The sequence below is a fragment of the Podarcis bocagei genome, assembly GCF_964188305.1.
Source record: "Podarcis bocagei genome assembly, chromosome: 5".
Classification (NCBI taxonomy): domain Eukaryota; kingdom Metazoa; phylum Chordata; class Lepidosauria; order Squamata; family Lacertidae; genus Podarcis; species Podarcis bocagei.
This window is the reverse complement of record NC_138129.1, coordinates 68808993-68821926: the sequence shown is the minus strand read 5'-3', so window position 1 is coordinate 68821926 and position 12934 is coordinate 68808993. Positions and strand designations below refer to the sequence as shown.

Below are 12934 nucleotides of genomic sequence, written 5' to 3'. Positions count from 1 at the left end.
TGAAGTGACTGCGCCATCTGGAAAATGAACATGAAAATTTGGCCAAAGTAGCAATAACATTCAAAATCAGTATGATAAAAGCGTATTGTTGGCCAACATTTAGAGGTGTTAATTAATTTTTTGGTCTTGCTTGCGAAGGCAACTTCCAGACATTGACCTCCGTCCAACCTGGCATCTGCATGTAGTGATAAGCTTCATAGTTGGCTTGCTCAAATTATGTGGTTATAAAAAATATAGGATCTTTTTGGGGGGAGCCTAATTATGCCCCTTTCTATTTGTATCTGCATACTTTATCTCATTAGCATAGATTCCATGCTATTTATGCGGAGCTATAATGAGAGTTGAGTGTTCCTGGCCTCTCCATTTTTTAATTTCTTTTTTTTTAAAAAAGGAAATATATGGAAACTGAGCATATTGGAGGCTTATCTATGAGTTATTATTTTGAAACATGAAAGCTTTATCACATTTATCATTTTCCTGCTCTGAGAACAGCTTACTGTGCTTAAGTGGTTATGTTTTTGGAGGGGAAATAATGTAGAATTTCAATATATCTTTCTGTGGAAAGTTATTAAAAGGTAAAGGTACCCCTGCCCGTACGGGCCAGTCTTGCCAGACTCTAGGGTTGTGCGCCCATCTCACTCAAGAGGCCGTGGGCCAGCGCTGTCCGAAGACACTTCCGGGTCACGTGGCCAGCGTGACATCGCTGCTCTGGCGAACCAGAGCCGCACACGGAAACGCCGTTTACCTTCCCGCTGGTAAGCGGTCCCTATTTATCTACTTGCACCCGGAGGTGCTTTCGAACTGCTAGGTTGGCAGGCGCTGGGACCGAACGACGGGAGCGCACCCCGCCGCAGGGATTCGAACCGCCGACCTTTCGATCGGCAAGCCCTAGGCGCTGAGGCTTTTACCCACAGCGCCACCTGCGTCCCTGGAAAGTTATTAGGGAGTTAATAACTGTGACTGTGTTGATTATCTGTGCACTTTTGAGATCAGAAAGGAAAGGCTCTATTAGAATATGTAAAGTGAAGCAGATGCATATATATATATATATATATATATATATATATATATATATATGTCATAAATTAATCATACAAATATAGTGAGCAAATAGTAACTTGGATCCAACACTGTTTTGAGAAGAAAGTTGCTTTCCTTTCTGTTTATTTTTCTTGACTTCTCCCCTCCCACTGCTGTAGCTTTGTATGTATGTATGATGTATGTATGTATTTATTTTCTATACTGCCCTATACCCAAAGGTCTCCCCCCTTCAACTTCCTGTTTGTGTGTGTGTGTCCCAGCCCCAATGGGTGCCTTTTTATTGGTGCTGTAGTGGAGAGGAGAGGCTGGCAAACCAATGCTTAATGAGCAGAGTTCTGTCCACATGTATTAAGGTTCAAGCTTATGTCTAGAATATGTCTCATGTCTAGAATCTTATCACCAACCACAGTGCATATTCAGAAAGCAATAGGTCCGAAGCTAGTTCTGGATGACAGCAAGGCTTGCTAACTAAACAACACATTGTCATGGTCTAGTGGCTATATTCAGGCCCATATATTATTGCAAAAAGAAAAAGGTATTTAAAGAAAAAGGTATTTATCGTACATTTGTGAGGTAGGTTGCGAGGTCTATCAGAGGAAACCCTTCCTACTTCGATGACTGTTCCACATCCAAAGTAGTGACTAAGCAAAGCTTTTCCTTCATGCAAGCCAATAAACACAAAGTAAAATAAAACACTTCCCCGAGTCTGGACAACTTTATGATCTTGCCCAGTCTTCTTTGTTTTAGATGGCCTTTTGCTTCCTTTTTTCAATCTGATAGCCTGACTGAGGAGCCATTAACAAGGCATAAGAAACTAGAACACAACACAGACTGAGTACAAGCCAACAGATACAGTGCCTGAAATTAATGGCAGATTCCAAAGCAGATAAAAGATCACATTTGTTTACTTTATTTGTTCAAAGTTCTTTTTAAAAATATCTTGCACTTTAGCATGAAAGAAACACAGAATGTTAAAAAACTAAAGCAGCCCTTGCCCCTTGGGCTTTACAATCTAAAAAGACAGGATGAAAAGGGAAATGGCTTGGGAGGGAAGAGGAACTAAGCAAACTCAAGTCAAGTTGTTTGCAGGTTTTTCTGATGACCAGTGCAAGTGCAAGTGGAAAAGTTCAAGGAGAGGAGGCACAAAAAGTTTCTGGTTTCTCGCTGTGATGAAGGAGTGGTCCTAAATCCCTCCTCCTCCCTCCTCCAGTACAACCTGATGTAATGGCTGCTGTCAGGTTGCAGTTGATGGGAGTAGAACCTGACCAAAGATGTCTTTTTGTCTGCGTGTGGCAGTGTTAAGTCCACAACTCACTCACTTGTCATCAGGAACCAAAGATAAATTCAACCTGTATTTACTTTTTTATAAACAGGACATCAATTGTTGAAAGTGGTTTTTTATTATTACTTAAGAAAAAAGACTTTCCACCTGAAGAAATGCATGGTTTTTTAGAGCTTCAAAAGAAAACCTGTCTTGTCATTTAGCCATAAAAGCAGTTAGGAAAATGATTTTTAGTTACAAACAAGCTTTTTGCTTGTTGACACACCGCATTGTGCTCCCACTTTCCAGAGTATGTATTCCTCCCCTTCTGTTATGCAACACAGCAGAATAAAATTAGATTGCATCTAATCATTGGGAATATATTCAGTACAATGATAATGGCTGTTCTTTGGTAGATAATAGGATGGTACAACGTTGGACACGTCTTTCAGCTTAATAAATTCTACGTTATCAGACTTAAATTATTTCCCTAATTGCAAAGTCCCCAGTCTGTTTAGCAATGTCATACTTCAGGAACAATCCCACCCAAATTTATGAACATCTGCAAGTCCCCTTTTCTGAGTAGTATGCACATCCAAAAGCAATCAAGTGGGACCAAGTTGCATAGAGTTGTCATTTGCATATGTCAATCATTCTTAGTCCGGGCGGGGGGGAGGGCAGGGCAGTCTGCAAGCTTAGCCATTTGCCAGGTAGCTTCCCTTAGACCAGACAATGCTTTTTGGGGATGATGGTATGTTTTCCAAGCCAAAACAGATGTGGCTGAGTTGGTGACATTTACCTGTGTTCCTTGGCTGCGATGGAGTAAATCGAAAGAAGAAAATGAAAAGTGTTAGACAGGGGAAAGTGCCGGAGAGGTAAAAAGTCTGCACAAATTGAGGATTCCCCTTCAGCAGAGGGTGAGGCCAGATGTGTGTTTGTGTAGCAGTGGGAAAGTAGCCTGCATTGTCACTTGCAGTCAGCCAATTTGGATATTGATAGATCAACCCGTTGTCTCCTGGCCAAATCATGACCGAGGCAAACAGGTTTGGCACACCGATCAGGGACTAGCTCATATTCTGCTTGTCAGCTCATACTCCCTGCTCAGTACCATGTATGCAGTGGTTCCTGGTCCCCATTAGGACTGGTAGGTTAGAAGGAAACGTGACCTGTGGTAGGTGGACCAGAGCCAGTGGCAGGTGGGAGACAATTAGTTCTAGTTGTGTCCCAATCCTCCTCCTGTGGAGGCAGAATGTCTGAGGGGAGACTAGAGTTAGGTGCGGCAGTGCCCCATTCCCCCATTTGCGCTAAAGGAGCAGCCTCCACTGCATCTATGATAGTTACCGTATTTTTTGCTCTATAAGACTCACTTTTTCCCTCCTAAAAAGTAAGGGGAAATGTGTGTGCGTCTTATGGAGCGAATGCAGGCTGTGCAGCTATCCCAGAAGCCAGAACAGCAAGAGGGATTGCTGCTTTCACTGCGCAGCGATCCCTCTTGCTGTTCTGGCTTCTGAGATTCAGAATATTTTTTTTCTTGTTTTCCTCCTCCAAAAACTAGGTGCGTCTTGTGGTCTGGTACGTCTTATAGAGCGAAAAATATGGTACATCTTTTGAGTAATAACCAACATTCCCAGCTCTACCCAGTGAAGGGGGGGAAATCATCCTGGGACCTTTGGCGCATAAAGCAGGTGCCCTACTTTTCTAAATTATCCAAGTCCCTTAAACTGCTTTTGGTTAGAAGGAAGGGAATGGAGATGATGATTTGCATTATTATTATTAAATTAAAAATGGTTTTAAAATAAAACAATTTTCAACATGATTACCTAATGCATGGGGATGCGGGTGGTGCTGTGGTCACAGAGCCTTGGGCTTGCCAATCAGAAGGTCGGCAGTTCGAATCCCCACGACGGGGTGAACTCCCGTTGCTCGGTCCCTGCTCCTGCCAACCTAGCAGTTCGAAAGCACCTCAAAGTGCAAGTAGATAAATAGGTACCGCTCCAGCGGGAAGGTAAACAGCATTTCCATGAGCCGCTCTGGTTCACCAGAAGCGGCTTAGTCATGCTGACCACATGGCCCTGAAGCTGTCTGCGGAAAAATGCCAGCTCCCTCGGTCAGATGAGTGCCGCAACCCCAGAGTCATCCGCGACTGGACTTAACGGTCGGGGGTCCATTTACCTTTACCTTACCTAATTCATACCATAATAGAATTATAATTAAATCACATTTATGATTTCACATATGTCATGGGCGAATAGCAGTTTTCTGAATTTTTGTAAGTGAAAGATGTCACAAAAGGAAAGGATTGCACATCATAGCTGTTGCCTGATAGAAGCAGGGGAATAGAGGATAATTATGTACAATGATTTGTATTTAAGACAAGTTGAACTGAAACAAACAGGAGGCAGTGTCTGACTATATCAGAATATTGGGCAGAATTCACCTAACCGGCCTCCCATCAGTGGAAGGCCTTGCTCATGGACTTAGCTTTTCTCATTCTTCCCTCCCTGCTCTCCAAAATTGGCTCCTCAGTTCCATGTGTGGGTGGAGGATAGGGGATCGTTCTGTCTGGCAAGCTGGAAGGCTTGTTCAGAGAAAATGATGGGAAGAATGCAATGCTGAATTCCACGAGCTGAAATCAACGGATTTGAGTTAGTTGAGACTAACAAGTCCATTGGTTTAAATGAGCCTACTTGGAGTAGCCCGTTACCACGCAGGGACCTGAATGTACATTTTGTGGCCAGAAGGGACATGTGCTTTGGTTTCCTTGTTCATTCCTGAAGCTATCTGAGAAATGTAAATCTGGTTAGTCTGTCCATCTAAAACGCGGAGCCGGGGATTTAATCCAGAGCCTTAAGCATGCAGAGCCAATGCTCCATCGTTGAGTTTTGTTTCCTGCCTGTGTTGGTACTGCACTAATGATACTGCAGTGACTAAGCGAGACAAGACCAATAGGCAGAACAAACACAACTGATTGATCTGCACAGATTCATTTTCAGGGTGACCCAGCACCTATTTGCGTTTGAAACAATTTCTAAACTGCCTTTAGTTTTTGTGGATTGAAATGGAACTGAGCACCTTGTCCTTTGTTGTCAAAATAACATTACCCTTCTTAACTTCTTAATGTTGCTTTTGGTTCTCTATGTGTGTCTGCTTAGTCACAAAATAGTCTTGCACATAAAGCAGGATTTAAAAACCGATAAGTTGCCTTTCAAAGCAGGCAGTTTGCACTTTGATTTTTTAACAGCTAGAGTGCATTTGATGGGTGTTCCAATTATTGACAGCGTTTTTTTGTTGCAACCACCCTGTTCAGTTTGACAACATGTATGACTTGGCCATAACTAAAATTCTTTTATTTTTCCACCAGCCATATAGTCTTGATGCTGGCAGATGATATGGCATGCAACCCACGAAATCCAAGCCCAGCTACTGTTTTTAGTCACAAAAACATGGAACTGAATGTCTATGGAGATGACGTGGAAGTGGATTACCGAAGCTATGAGGTAAAGTATGAAAAAAATCCTGAATTGAGTGTTTGCCAACTTGGTGAACTGGGACACACTAATAGGTTGAGGAGGACATGTGTGTATTGATAGTTTGCCTGCTCAAAGGGTGGGAGGTCCGTTTGTGTCAAGAAACTAGAGGGAATTATTTCTAGAGCCACTAGGTATGTGTTGAAATAAAGTTCTACCATTTGGTCCCTCAAAATCTTGAACCACTGCTTCAGGAACTGTATCAACAGTATCACCAATATGTGATACTGGGAAGTAACAGTTCTGTTATCTTGCATGGCAGCATTGCTTTGTTGAAAATCTATAACACTTTATTAACAATTGGGGGTTTTTTTTAGTGCTTAGAACAAGTAGCATTTGCTAAGTATTATTTTACACTGACATTTGAACTGTGTCTATTAAACTTTACTAACATTTCCTAACATAACAGAGGTAATAGAGCTTGAGAATGAAGCATGGGTTTCCCAAGGCCATATTATACCAATTTTGAAAACAAGTCTTCCAAGATTCCTAACCCACATATACCAGTGCTAGTTGCTTTGCCATTTTAATGGCTTGAAAAGAGAGATGGTGGGGGAGTCTGCTTTCTGGCTGTTTACAAATGCTTGTCACTTGGAATTGATTGTCTTCATCTTAGCTGACCAGGCAGGTGTAAATTTCATAATCCTGTAATTGTATTTGGAATAATAAAAAAGCCTAAAGGCTTTAAAATATATTTTGTGTGTTTTAGAATTGGAGGCCTAGATTATAATTATTTTCATTGCTCAAGGAATTCCTCACCAGTGTGAAGTCTTAATGCTGCCTTGGTTCGAGGCAGGGGGAAGAGAGCTTAGGGAGGAAATAACTCCAAAGTGAATTGGATTTTCTTGCTGAGAATGTGTATATTCTTGAGCTGCAGAGCCATTCTTCAACATAATGAGCAAGTTGGAGATTATTCAAACTCTCATACAAAATGAGAGGGTTATTTAGTAATGAGAGTACTTTAGGCACTTCATGAGCTCTGATAACAAAATGTTTTAGCACACCAAATCACTCTGGACAATTGAAAAGTTAATCAATGGGGCGGGTATGTCTTTGGTGTTTTCAGGTTCCTCAAGGAAATGAGATGTTGGGTTTCCCATTGTTTATAATTGGGCACAGGTATAAAGTTTTGACCCTAGGCATATCTCTTAGAGGAATTGAGTACATGGCAGCTGCAATAATTTGCAGGCTTCCAAGCAAGCAGCAGAGCAAGCATCCTATTGTTGCCTGGATTAAACAATAATATTTCTGTCGGGGGAGGGGGGAAAGACGATTTCGTGTCTGCCAATCGAACTTCTCAGAAGAGAATATGTTATCTCTCACTGTGTTCAGATTTTGGGTTTAGTTAAACAGCCGTCATGAGCCTGATTTGTGTGAGCACTTTCTGAGCCTTCTGAATCTGTATACAAACATAGCAGATTAGGTTTTTTTTGTAAGTTTCTCTGCCCCCCCCCCCAAATTGCTGGCCAGATGGACAATCTCTGATCAAACGTTTCTACCACAAGAATCTTATTTTCTTTCAGCCTCTGAGGGATTGTAAGTCTCAAAATATATTTATTAACATTTTGCCATGGTAACGCATAGTAATGTTGCTTGGTAAGCAGATACGCAAGTCGTTCCACATAGATAGAGCCACACAGTGTGACAGGTGTTTAAATCAATGAAGGCACATTAGGAAGACTGAAATGGTGGTAGCCAGGTACCAGATATCATGTGTTTCAGCTGTAAGCTTTATTATTCTTCAGTGATAAAAAGTTTTGAATTTTATGAAGAAGAAATTGTACGATGGGGGATTGTGAGGTTTGGTATTGCAGTCAAATCTACTGGTCTATTAATGAACTGTCCTAGACATTAGTGGCTGTTTTATATGACAACACGTCTTTGGGAGGGAGGGTATGTATTAAAATGTAGGGTATAAGATAGTTAGAAAGGATGATGATCTTCTGTGTTTAGGTTACTGTGGAAAATTTTCTGCGAGTATTAACGGGCAGAATCCCAGCCAGCGCACCTCGCTCAAAGCGTCTGCTTTCTGACGACAGAAGCAATATTCTTATATATATGACAGGTAATTGTATTTCCTTCAACATTTTGCATTGTGATCTTTGCACTGAACATATTTAGAGCAATGCCTGTCAGAGAGGTCTGTTCCATTCAGAGCAGAATCCTTCACCTTGCTGAATGGCTTTTCTTGTAGTAGGTTTGCTAGAGTTATGAAGGCGAATGGTTATATCAAACTAATTGCAAAATAAATCAATTCAAGTCATATGCTGAACATACCAAAAAAAGTCTATTTAGAGGGACATTACCAGAATGATGATTTTAATGGTCTTCCTGTTAAGTACAGAGGACCACATTTAGCTTGTATCCATGAGTCAGAAAGAAAGCCATTGTGTAATTTGTGTAACTGCAATGCATGTGATGTATACCAGGGCCCACAGCTGGGGTGATACACTAGTGACTTTTTGAAATTGGTCAGTTTAACTGTGAAGAGACATTGAGTGAATTCCTCAACTTCTCCTGAACTTCTTCCTTCAACAATGAATTTCTTCTTTGCAACTACTAAGCACCCTTTTCAGCTTCCATCCAGTTATACAGTCACCATGCCCTCCTATTCTGCAGCCCAACTTTGTATCCCGATTTTCATCTCTACTTCCTTCCCCTCTCCTCCTCCTCCACTTTCTCAACTCTCCCTTGCATTCAGACTACCCCACATGTCTATTCCTCCGCTCCTGTTGCGCATCCTGTTTTTATGCAAATCTATGTGGCACTGCATATCCTCCTGTGGTGACTGCATGACAACACTCTTACATTTACTATATGTAAGAAGATATGTAGTCTCCCCATATTCAAGAACTAGAGATCTTTCTAGTATTGAGGAGTTTGTTATGCTACACCTTCACTGGTTAGACTGGGGAAGAGGAACTCGCAGTTCAAAAGGAAATTTGTATGTCTCATGAAAGAAAAATAGTGGTCTATACAAAAGGGAATGGTTTATACAGATATGATACTGTTAAAGCCTACTCAGTCTCAGCTTGCTGAGGCTGAACTCTGGTGCTCTTTGAATTGTTTCTTTCTTCTCTACCTTTTATCTCCATAATGAATTCTTCATGATGAATGACTAAGAAAGCGTATTTATGTGATGTTGCTTTAGCTTTTAGAACATGTCAATTTAATTTATGCTTTTTCCTCCCAAGGTCATGGTGGGAATGGTTTCTTGAAATTTCAGGATTCTGAAGAAATCACAAATGTAGAGCTTGCAGATGCCTTTGAACAAATGTGGCAGAAAAGGAGGTAAACTTTTGCTCTCTCATTTCTGAATAAATGATGCACATTCATTTTTACTATCTCCTCCAGTTTTCCTAGAGGCAATTGCCTAACAGTCTGTTTACAACCTTATGAAAATGAATAGAGGCATACTATTAATGAATCCAGTCATTATTCCCTTTAGGTTTCTTCTATTTGATCTTATTGGATCAGGAATGAACTCATGGGGCTGTGAACACATTACAATGGAACTTCTCTTAAGCAGAAACTAGCAGTGCACACACACACACACACACACACACACACATATACATATATACATATATACATATATACATGGCACTGCTAGTATACAAATACATTATATCAATCTATCTAATCTATCTATCATCTATCTATCTATCTATCTATCTATCTATCTATCTATCATCTATACCACAGAGGGTAACTTACAACCATCCCATTTTGCTAGTTTTTTCAGGACATGAACAGTGGAATCCTATACATGTCTGTATAGAACTAAGTGGTGCTATTTTTCTAGAAAAAGAGGTGCCAGAACTCACCATGACCGCCTCCCTCTTTCTCTTAGAAATCACAATGGCACCCATCTGAGAGGTGCCGGAACTGAGTTGCAGAAAATTCCTACTGAAAAAAAGCCCTGGAACTAAGTCTGGGATAGGATTGAAATCTTCGATGGCTCCTAATCAAAAGTGTTGATGACCTTTAGGAGCCATAGGAATAATGGCCATGATTTATTTTAAAAAATGGTAGACACAAAATGTATTTGTTTTCTTCCAGGTATAATGAGTTGCTGTTTATCATTGATACGTGCCAAGGTGCATCCATGTATGAACGATTTTATTCTCCCAATATAATGGCTTTGGCTAGTAGCCAAGTTGGAGAAGACTCACTTTCAGTAAGTGTATAGCTTTAATTGTATTAGTTAATAATATATGGATGCTGGAGGTTTGGAATTCTGTAATGAAAATCTCTGCCCTTTAACAGATTTGGTGCTTTAAACAAATGCTACTGTATAAACAAGTCTGCCTGAATGTATTCAGTAGAAGATATTGTTCCCCTGGCGCATGTTTTGCGTCTAATTTGGGGGTTTTTTAGATATAGAGAGCAATACTGTAGAGAAATGAAGGCTAGCATGTGGAATGATAAATGAGTTTAAACAGAAAGTAGGACTATGACATGGTTGGTGGACAAAATTGTGGGAGTGGGGGGGGGCATTTATTTGATCAGTGGCAGCATTTCCAAGATACTTTTTTTGTTGGGGCCTTCAACTTCCGTCAGCATGACCAACGGACAACGATGATGGGAGTTGTAATTCAAAACATCTTGCGGGCAGCAGGTTGGAGAAGCTGTTCTAAGCAATTGGGCAGCACATCATAGTAGAAGAAGCAATTTTTTTAAAAAAATGGATTCTCACAATAGCTTTTTAATGATTAGTTATTGCATTTTGGATAATTAGACTGTCCACAGAGGGTAACTTACAAGCATGCAATCGATGTGGGACTTTTCACCTCAGTCCTTAGTTCTGAATACGATTGTCACTGAATGTGCTTCACAAATATTTCTGTGCTTTGATTTTTAAGCATCAACCAGATCTTGGGATTGGAGTTCATTTGATGGACAGATACACATTTTATGTCTTGGAGTTCTTGGAAGAAATCCATCCAGCTAGCCAGACCAATATGAATGACCTTGTAAGTACTAGTTAACTGGCTTTATCAAGTGGTTTCTACCACAACTTTTGCAAGGCTGCTGCATTTAATTAATATAACCCTTTTTTTACAACCACCTGTTTCCCAGCCTGGATGAGATTATTCATATTTTTTTTAGTTGTGAGATTGAGAATCAGACTTGCCCAAGCTTACCTGATTTAGCTTTCAATCTAACATTTTATATACTGCACAATTAAAGAAACTAATTCCATTAGGCCATTGAATCTTGGCAATAAAGCTATGTTTTGATTTAATGCCATTAAACACTGAAGTTTTGCAAGCCATTGGTCCACTATATGCAATGCTGCCTTTCAGTTTAATTATTGTAAAAACGAGTAACTTGAGCTAAGCTTCAGAGCTCTTGTTTCAGTTCCTGGACTCAGTGGAAATTCTTATTAACCCTATCTGCAGTTATGTTTGCTGCCAATAAAAGCTAATCACAGCTTGGAAAAGGGGCCACAGATCCATTTTGGGGGGGGGCATGCTTTTCATCTAGAGGATCCCTGCTTTAATCCCTGTAATCTCCAACAGGATCAGATAGAAGGTGGTAAGAAAGACCTCTGCTGGAGAGCTGCATCCTGTCAGTATAGGCAGTATTAGAAAGGTTGGACAAAAAGCCTTCAGGGAGCTTCATAAGTAGGGCAGAATTAACAGTGCAGTCCCAAGCATGTTTACTCAGAAACAAGTCCCTCCTGAGTTCAGTAGGACTTAATCTGTAATTATTATAAATTAGTATAAATAGTGATATCCAATATATGTCCTACTTGGAAGAGACTCATTGAAATCAGTTTACTTAAGTTAATCAGGATTCCAGTGGGTCTTCACTCAGTACAACTTATTCAGATACAGTACTACCCTAAGGCTATACCAGCTACTGATATTTATTTAAAAAATCAAGACTAAAAAATCTGCTAGGCAGTCACATCATAGCCGATTAGTAGAGGCCATTCTTAACGTCTGATTTATGGAGCCCAAGTGCAATGACACATTGGTGCCTTCTGCATGTGTTTGGAGACACTGATGAGACAAGTTGACCTGCATATGCTGAAAAACTTCAATTGATGCTGTTGGGATAGGCAGTCAAGTCTCGGTCCTAGCGCTGTTTTTTCTAACATGATCCAAACGCATGAAACAAGGCTAAAAAAATAGGCACTGAAATGAGATACTCTGCTTCCCTTGTTTGTAGTCAGCTATGTCCTACTCAGAGTAGACCCACTAAAAAATAAGGAACCTAAGTTAGTCCTGTCTATTAATTTAAATGGGTCTCCTCTGAGTAGGACTAGCATTGCATACCTTAAAAGTAACCTGACTGCATAAGTATAATCAGATTATATGGTACAGCAATGGAAGGGAGCAAAATGCGCATCCCAGTGGATTGGGTATAACATGCCTCAAATACCTTTGCATGTCTATAATGTAGCCTCTCTTGAGAGATTTTGAGGTCCATGTAATGCATTTATATCCTGTCTTGCAGATTCTAGAGATGGGTTTTAGTTTACATTAAGGGTTACTGGCATGCTCTTTTAAAAGATAAGAATTGTGGAGTGGATATATAATATTTGATTATTTTGATAATAGAATACACAGCTGTTTGAAAGAATTTACCAGCATTTTGTCTATGGAGATTGGTGCAGTATTATTGTTCAATAAGATGGCATTAATTTTGCAATAAGCAGCCCACGCTGACAGGTTTGGTAGTGACACAGAACAGAGGCAGTGACTAATACTCAGCCTTCTTACTACAGCGAGGACAAAGCTTTTTATTTTTAAATTGCAGCCAAATGCTATCTTAACAAGGCACAAGTATGGGATATAAGGAATCTTGAGTACAAGCCAAGTAGCACAATACTAAGTTGATCTTGCAATTTTGATCAGATTGGCTGCTATACTTTGTAGTCTGTGGAATTCATAGTCTGTGGAATTCAGCAGCAGTGAGCAAGTATAATAATAATAATAATTTTTATTTATACCCCGCCCTTCCCGGCCAAAACCAGGCTCAGAGCGGCTAACAACAAATGTATAACACATTAACGTAAAATCAGGCAATTAATTAAAATACATCCTAAAATCAGATCAGGATCAGAATAAAATCCAATCAGATGGCAACCCAC

At 40.2% G+C, this 12934-nt stretch overlaps 1 protein-coding gene across 1 annotated transcript in view; it reads left to right on the top strand.

The window, feature by feature from the left end:
* The window catches only part of PIGK (phosphatidylinositol glycan anchor biosynthesis class K), a 96772-nt gene that overhangs the window by 7916 nt on the left and 75922 nt on the right, over nt 1-12934 (top strand). The window contains exons 4-8 of the mRNA XM_081193851.1: nt 5664-5799; nt 7783-7894; nt 9024-9120; nt 9892-10009; nt 10695-10805. Of these exons, the coding sequence (XP_081049977.1) occupies nt 5664-5799; nt 7783-7894; nt 9024-9120; nt 9892-10009; nt 10695-10805 (574 nt within the window). The remainder of the gene's footprint in view (nt 1-5663; nt 5800-7782; nt 7895-9023; nt 9121-9891; nt 10010-10694; nt 10806-12934) is intronic.